General features: G+C 39.4%; 1 protein-coding gene across 1 annotated transcript; it reads left to right on the top strand.

Annotated features, from left to right (window-relative positions):
* Positions 1-5,220: 5,220 nt before the first annotated feature.
* Positions 5,221-8,229, top strand: LOC143857193 (epoxide hydrolase 3-like). The gene is made up of 5 exons (XM_077367590.1): positions 5,221-5,391; positions 5,486-5,700; positions 6,413-6,583; positions 7,353-7,588; positions 7,811-8,229. Exons 1-5 carry the CDS (start codon positions 5,322-5,324, stop codon positions 8,055-8,057), a joined length of 939 nt encoding a protein of 312 aa, XP_077223705.1. The 5' UTR covers positions 5,221-5,321; the 3' UTR covers positions 8,058-8,229.
* Positions 8,230-8,756: the final 527 nt, after the last annotated feature.

Here is an 8,756-nt window from a genome sequence, read left to right as displayed (position 1 = left end):
TTGATTCGGGGACGAGACCAGAACCGAGACGTACCTAAAATAACTCAGAGTCGCCATCCAAGGAAGTAGGCCCCCTATCCCAAACTATAATATGTCACAACGGATAACCAGAGATACAAAAGTCCGTGCCTGATGATGAATGGGGAAGGTGTTTAGGCGCCCCCAATTCGCCCGAGTGTAAACACCCGGTCTCTTATGCCATTTATTTATTAACTTTGAAGAATTTTGGACGAAAATCATGTGAAATGAGAACGGATATCCCCGAGAAGACGTCTACCTAAACATGCATGACCCGGGGATGAAAATAATAAGCACACAGAAAAGATAAATGAAAGAAGTGTCACCTAAACATAGCTAGGTTATGAGTGTCATACCTAATTGGTGTCTAAGTTCTGATGGACAAACACATGCATGCTACAGCTAGAGGTATAAGGTCTGGACATGAAAGTAAGAAAACACAACAAAACACACAACACAACTCAACTCCACACACGACTCGACACGACAAATCCTAGACTCTAACGTGATACTTGACTCGGACCAGGATGGTCATCCCGGCTGATCTACGTATCCCGGCCTCGGAAAGAATCAGAGTCAAAGTAGTTCGGTGGCCTATTCTAAGCTAGGATACCTAAATGTGCCGAGACCACACTAGACTCGACATGACAAGACACGACTCATGTTTAAGTTGTTTAAGTATTTTAGGCACACCTATATGGTCCTAAACTAATGCAAGTAAACCTAGTTTAATGCAGGTGGGTCCTACATCCTATGTGTAACTAGGCTGTATGTCCTAAGAAAAATAATGGGCTAACTAAGTGCATCCTAATCTAGCCATCGGCTCGACTAAGTATCTAACCGACCACGACTCGAGGCCTCCTAATTCTAGAGACACTCACACGACAAGAGACACAAAGTATCAATATAACCAGGACATGCTCCTAACTCTAAGACACCCCAAATATCTAGGACAGACTCCTAACTCTAGGGGAGGATCTTTTCAAAAACCGGTGTAAAAGATTTGTTTAAAGAATTTTTGTGTTTTTGAATGATTTGAACATGCTTATTTTGAAGGTTTGACTGGACTTGGGATGAGAGTCCCAAGCTGCCTACATACCTCGTGGAAGAGGATTAAGCCAATGTATTTCGGAAACAGACTTTCCTAACTACTCTCCTATGACTGACATTTCAAATATTTTTGATGTCTGTTGTTTTTGAATTTTCATGTTTTTAAGTGTTTTTATTGTTTAAAGTGTTTCAATGTTTTTGTTCTTTAAAGTTTCCAATGTTTTTATAAATTTTAAAGTGTTTTCACCATTTTAGCCAAAGGGAACCCATATGTCTGCACCCCGTGATCCGCAACATGGAAGAGTGTCAGCGTTAAGGGCTAAATCCCTAGAGCTAAAAGGGAACTCCTATCTAATGACAGACTCACAAAAGGAATATACAGACTCCTAAACATCTATAAGAGCAGGACAGACTCAGAAGATTTGCAAAGGTTTGACAGAATCCTATACCTCACAAGGGTTGGACAGAATCCCATGACTTGATGAAAGGTTGGACAAAATCATAGCTCCCTATGATGATAGGACAGACTCCTGAAAGACCAACTCTTATGCTAAAAATTTACTCTCTGGCTAAGCACAGACTCATATACTAAAAGACTGACTCCTAGTGCATAACCCTAAGAGAGAAGTACTAATGAGACTGGGCTAGTCTCCTAGATGATAAGGGAACAACTAGAACAAATGAGACAAAAAAAGGGCACAAGGGCTCTCCCATTGGTCAATTTCCATTTATGATGGCACAGAAAGTTACAATCGTAACTGTGATAAATGGAAATTGACCGATGGGAGAGTCCTTGTACCCGATTTTGGCAAGGGCTCCTGTCAGTTTAGCATTCCTCAAGATTATTATTATTATTTTTACCTCGAAGGAACTTTTTTTTAAAATAAATTAAGGTACCTATGTTTGCCCCTCTTTATGGCTTGTTGCATAGTAAAGTAGCAAAGGAATAAACTCATGCATGAACTAGAGGTCTCAATCTCCTATAGAATAGGGTTAGAAGAAAAGACATCTATAAGATGCCCGGCTTGGGTGCTCCATGTTTAAACGTAGAGTAGCCAAGGAATTGGGCACAAAAATAAATAAATGTGAGGAGGGTGCCCAAGGGAAGTAAAATAAGGAACTATGAAAACAATATACATTGACCCCTCATAAATTGCAACATGCATGCGGTTTTGATAAGTATTGTAGGTCAGAACAACAAAAGTATTATCTCGATCTACTATAGTATTATGATGCTAATAAAAATAAATAATAAAGGAAAATGAGAATTTATATGATGCCCCAACCGTCAAAATATGAAGGGCCAGGTGGCAACCCACTTGGCCCTTGATTTCTGATCTAGTCAAAACACATTTTTTGAGTGTTTCAAGGGTTGTAATTTACCCGGTCGGCCATCATCAAAACCTATTTATTGTAAGGGTTTTGCTAACACTCTTGTAAGGTCATTTAATGAACCTTAGGATCATGAATTTACACATACATTGATGGAAAAAAAATCTCAAGATGAGTGTAAAAGTATAAGGGTTTTGTTAACGAGTGCCCCTGCATTGAAAACTTAAATTTGCCATAAATTTACACAAAATTTAAGAGTTTTACATAGTTTTTGAGTCTTTTTTCTCAAAGAATGTGTAGATTTAGGTTTTCAATGCATTCGTTAACAAAACCCAAAGTATAAGGGGCCGTTTGGATACGCGGATTTTAGAATCCGGAATTTCTTCGAAATTGTAGCTAAGAGACAAGTAAAGAAGCGGACCAGCCGTCGTTTTTGACTTCTCGCCCTTCTTTCCATTAGCAAGAGAGCAGCAAATCCTCCTATATTTCCAGGTTTTAGAAATCTCAGGATGTGGGAGAGATTTTAAAAAACCGAATTTCTCACTTAAAATCCAATAAACGTTATCAGGACAGCAGACATCGACTTGATCATGAACCCTCTTTTACACTGTATTCAAACTAAAAAACTTGGATTCTAAAATCCGTGTATCCAAACGACCCAAAGTATGTGTAAAATCATGTTCACGAGGGCCATTAAATGATGCTTAACAAGTGCCCTACACAAAATCATTATTATAATAGCACGAACGTAAAATAAAGAAATAATAAGTAGTGCAGAAATCAGCCCTCCATAAATAGGGTCGATTTCTTTATTTTTCACATACCATGTTTGGATTGAAAGAATAACATTTCGAATGAAAATTTTATCTTGGAATTTTTTACTTCCTATGCTGTAGAGGGGAATGAAATGACATGGTTAAGGTAGAAAAAATGCCTCATGGTCCCTAGGCTAGCAAATCCTTATAAACAAAGGTCTTCTCTAGTTCTCTACCTACGGTTTATCTGATGAAAGTTGGGCAAGATTGTTTGTCTCTAGCCCCAAATATAAAAGATAGAACGATGCAGACGCTTATTACATGTGACAATGTTCTTGCTTTTGGGGTCATTCCTGAGAATTAGTCGTACGGGTTTCTAAACGTACTCTTGATGTGATTTCTGTGTTGTACGCAGTGAATGTCGTTGGCCACGTTAATGAAGTGAACTCCTCCCTTTGGTTGAAGAAGCTTTCATCAATTGCTCCGGCATATTCATTTTTTAGTAAGGAGCAGCTAAGCAAACCAACATTTTGGGTGAGATAGAAAGGAACAGAAATGGCTTGGCTCACACCGAACTAAAGATTTTCGGAGGGATTTTCATCCTCTCTCTCTCTCTCTCTCTCTCTCTCTCTCTCTCTCTCTCTCTCTCTCTCGCTGATAATGTTAAAGACAATCGAGTTGCCCAAGGTTGAAGACAACACTGTTTTTCATTTTTTTTTCCTTTTTTGTTTGTTTTGTTGTTGTTGTGGTTTCTCAATTTTGACTTTCCGGTTCTGACCCAAACATTAGAATTAGGCATCCCATACCGTTTATGGAGAGAATTGGAATAGGATTGGAATGGGTTGGGGATTCCAATTCTCGATTTCGGCGATCCAAACGCACCCTCAAGGCAAACAGAGAACGGAGGATGTTGACTGACTTGCATGCTATGGTGAAAGAATTTAGGCTCTGTTTGGATGCCACATGCAAGGCATCCTCTAACAATTTTCCAAGTAAAACAAATCACTTTTCTTCAACTTTATGGTGCTTGGTTGCCAATGTAGCATCGAAATCCCTAAGAACTACTAGATAAGAAATATGTGTAATAATTGCTTGTCTGGTGATGCGTAGGGCTGCAACTCGAGTCGGGTTTTGAAGAACCCAACCCTATCCGAGAAATATCTCAGGTCGGGTCGGGTTTTTTTTCGGAAAACCCACGATTCCCAGACCCGGCCCTACCCATGATAAATCTCGGGTCAAGTTGGGTCGGGTCGGGTTGGGTAGGGCTTTTTTACGTTGACGCAATTTTTTAAGAAAAACTCTTGTTCGGCAAGGCAACTCAACTCATAGAAGTAGAAAAACTCAAGCATGGCAAACTCTTTAGTGCACTAACTAATACCTAGTCCAAAGAGAATAAATTGATGCATTACCAAATGAAAATGATTATACTCATATGAGATAAACAACAAACTATTTAATGCATTAACTATTTAGTTGAACCTTGAAACCCTAAATCTAAAGGGGGAAACGAACAGAAGATGGAAACAGTCCCTGTGATTGCCTGCGTGCGTGCGTTAGTTTTACTTTTAAGTGTTCACTTTTAAAGTAACAAAGTTTTAGAAAAAAAAATACATACTATAACTTAAATAACTTGGGTCGGGTCGGGCCCCTTCAAACCCAGTTCGACCCGAGATTCATGCGAGCTTTTGGATCGTAGACCTAGCTTGACCCGAAACCCGAGAAACATGAACCCAACCCAAGCTATTTTCGGGTCGGGTCGATACGGGTCGGGTTTTGCAGCCCTAGTGATGGGGCATCACGTATCTTTTCATATGAAAAAAATTCAAAAAAGAAGAAATTTCATAGGTAATCCTCCCTCTCCCGATTAACTTTGCATCCGAACAAGGATTTTACTTGGCTTTAAGCATCCAAACAGAGTCCAATGGGAATGCATATAGGGTTAGTTTAGTCTCTTTACCTGAGTGGTCAATCAATTTTAAAACGAACGTGACACGTGAAAGGTGCTCGTTTGGCATCATACAGCAAATACTAGTTGGTGAGCTGAGGTTTTATGTTTTTGAGGACAGCAAATGGTAGGTGAGCTGAGTTTTTATATGATGTTTGCTTTTTATATAAAGTTTTAGCCTCTCCAACTTCTTCCCTTCTTCCTTGTCAAACTCGATTGAAATGGATCAGATACAACACAAGTATCTCGACATAAGAGGCCTTAAGCTTCACGTTGCTGAGATCGGAAAGGGTGCTTATCATTTAATTATGCTTCTCCCCCTTTCTCCCAATCCAATCCCTTCTAAGCGCTTACTGAGTGTTTTTTTTTTTTTGAACAACAACAGGTCCATTAGTTGTAGTTTTCTTGCATGGATTTCCTGAGATATGGTATTCTTGGAGATACCAGATGATGGCAGTAGCCAATGCTGGATTCAGAGCAATCGCCCCTGATTTCAGAGGTTATGGCCTTTCCCAAACTCCTCCTGAACCTGAGAATGCATCTTTCATTGACCTTGTCCATGATCTCCTTGCCATTCTTGATTCCTTTGCCATTACAAAGGTAACCCGTTTACCTCTTTCCTTATTGTAAGACTAATTCTGATGAATTGCCTATTTAGAAATTTGAGAAAACAGTTCCTGGGCTCGAATGCAGATAAGCTTATATGCGCTCGAGTGCAGGAAACATGGTGGGCCTACATTTTTTGGGTGATCCTAAGCATTCATTTGAAAGGCCTCATCATAGATGGGGTGTGTACCAAAAATCAGCTCTATTGGATCATCCTAACCATTCCATTTGTGGGGTGAAAAATGGGCAGATTTGTGGACAAACAGTTTCTGTCCATCCCCCTACAAATGGACACCCTAAGATGATCCAATGGAGCTGATTCTTTGAACAAAGCCCATCCATGATGGGGCCTTTCAAATGAATGCTTAGGATCACCCAAAAATGTGGGCCCTCCCTTGTTTCCTGCACTCGAGAGCAGATAAGCTATCTGCGCTCGAGCGCAGGAACTGTTTTCTCTAGAAATTTATATAAATAAAGAAAAATATGGGTAAGTATTATTGCTAAGTAATCAAAATGAGGAGTTCATGCTTTGGAGACAAAATTTGGTGTAAGCATATTTAGTTATCTCTTTCTAGGCCCCGAAATTAAAACGGTGGAGTGTTGATTTGATCGAATGATCCTTTTGGTTTTACTCAAGTAATTTCAATTAATGTTTGAATTCTTCTTTTTCTTCTTCTTCTTCTTCTTCTTCTTATGGTCAATCAAGGTGTTTCTTATCGGGAAGGATTTTGGAGCACGACCCGCTTACCAGTTCGCACTTCTGCATCCAGAAAGGGTGTTGGGAGTCATAACATTAGGGGTGCCCTTCATGGTTTCAGGCCCCCATGCATTCCCTCGCAATCTTCTCCCTGAAGGCTTCTACATGTTGAGGTGGCAGGTACTCTAGTTTTTCGTTCTCTTACTCTGGGGCTTCGATCAGCTGCTCTGGGAATTTTCCATGTGTATTTTCCACTTGGCTAATCACTGTATTTATATACATATATAGCTCGTTATATTATCCCATTAAACCGTTTGAGTTGAAGATAAACTCCAGCGCAAACAACCCAGTAATTGCAACTATAACTCCCCTTCAATTTGGGTGAGGTCATGTGCTCCTCACTCCAACTGGAACACTTCGGAAATTTATAAGTTTGATTTGTTGGCAATACCAAACAGTAGTCTGCCAGGAACAAGTGGGTTATTGATCCCTTTTAGGACAATCTTACCCAGTGGTTCGATGGTATATTTTACCACAATGTTATGAAGTTAAAACCCATCCCATGAGTTCAATTGTATAAAATTGAATCCAGGGGTTTAGTTTTCACTTTTCACACAATCTCATCAAAAATTCAAAAACAATGGACAGGCATTGATTTACAAGACACATGGGTTCTAGTTTCTAGACACTACTTCCATCAAGCATTTAAAAATACATGAAAGAGATGAAGGCTTTCCAAGAGTGTTCATTGTCCTTCCACATTGTTACTATGGTGTTTAAGCTCCTGATACATTTAAGAGATTTGTACCACAAATAATAAAATAAGGCATTTTGGTGAAGCTCACCCAACTGCAGAGACAATAAATGAAGTATTTAACTTCTACCCTCGTTTGCTCATCTATAATTTTACTCCCATGTAAATCATATGCTTCTATGTGTATTTTTTCAGGAGCCCGGAAGAGCTGAAGCCGATTTTGGGCGCTTCAATATCAAGACAGTTGTGAGAAACATCTACATTCTCTTTTCTGGAAGTGAACTTCCGGTAGCTGGGAAGGATGAGGAGATCATGGACTTGGTAGACCCATCCACTCCTTTACCCTCCTGGTTCACTGATGAAGATCTAACAGCCTATGCAACTTTATATGAGAAATCGGGTTTCCGCTTACCATTGCAAGTGCCATATAGGTAAGTACGCCTACAGAGCTTTAAACAAGAATCTGAATAGCAACTGCCTATCTTACTTCTGTTTCATAGCCTCCTTCCTACTATGTCTGATAATTGGTTAGTGAAATGGTGTTTTGGATACTTGGCCTGTCAGAATATCTTGAGGAAGTGTACTTCTATATCTTTTGCTCGAGGAGAGCTCTATTAGTCAATGTAATAACATAGCTTGTGGGTTTGTCATAGGTCGTGGTTGGAAGAGTTAGGTATAACAGATCCAAAGGCCCAAGTTCCTGCATTGCTGGTCATGGGTGGGAAGGATTATGTCCTCAATTTCCCAGGCATGGAAGACTACCTAAAGAGTGGAAAGGTTAAAGACTATGTCCCAGATTTGGAGATCATATTCCTGCCTGAAGGAACTCATTTTGTTCAGGAACAGTTTCCCGACCAGGTGAACCAGCTCATCATCGCCTTTCTCAATAAACATGGATGATCTGGTATTCTACTTCAGTTAAGTGAGCCAAGCATCTCATCATTACATATATATGTTTGTATGTTTGTGGCATTCTCAATAAATATACATGATCATGTAACTTAAGATGTCAGATGTTTTGTTGATACTACGATGGCGTATAAAATCAATGGGCAAGATTGATTTCCATCTATTTTATTCTCTCTAGTGGTTTGAAGTTAATTTTACACTTCTGTTGGGTGATGGAATGGAATTGCAGGTAATGGATTAACATACTCAGACTTGTTTCTTTCCTACTGTCTAATTTGTCTGGACTCTGGATGCTTTATGTCAAAATGAAAAGAAAAATCAGGCCCAATTCTACAGGCATTTGAACGTCATACCATTTCAGATGTTCTATACCTACTATGATGGCAAACAGATCCCATATAGACTGAATTTGTGGTTTACACATTCCAAATGGACTGATAATTGCTCCTATATGTATAAAAAATGGATCAGTCATCGCTGAATTTTTTTATTTGTCTCAATATGTGCTTCATTTTTTACATTGGCACTGCCTATATTTTTACAATTCTTTAGTAAATGACATCAGGTCAATGGGAAGTCGAGTAGTTCCCTTCCCCGTTCATAATGCAATAACTGTGCAACTATTGGTAAGCAAATTTGATCATTGCCAGATGATCAACCTAAACCGGTTAGAATCTTGGAGACGTAAAA

Source organism: Tasmannia lanceolata, unplaced genomic scaffold, assembly GCF_043159265.1.
Source record: "Tasmannia lanceolata isolate RefF3 unplaced genomic scaffold, GAP_Taslan_0.1 ptg000024l, whole genome shotgun sequence".
NCBI classification, from domain to species: Eukaryota; Viridiplantae; Streptophyta; class Magnoliopsida; order Canellales; family Winteraceae; genus Tasmannia; species Tasmannia lanceolata.
The sequence above is the reverse complement of the archived record's forward strand: the minus strand, read 5'-3'. Positions and strand labels throughout refer to the sequence as shown.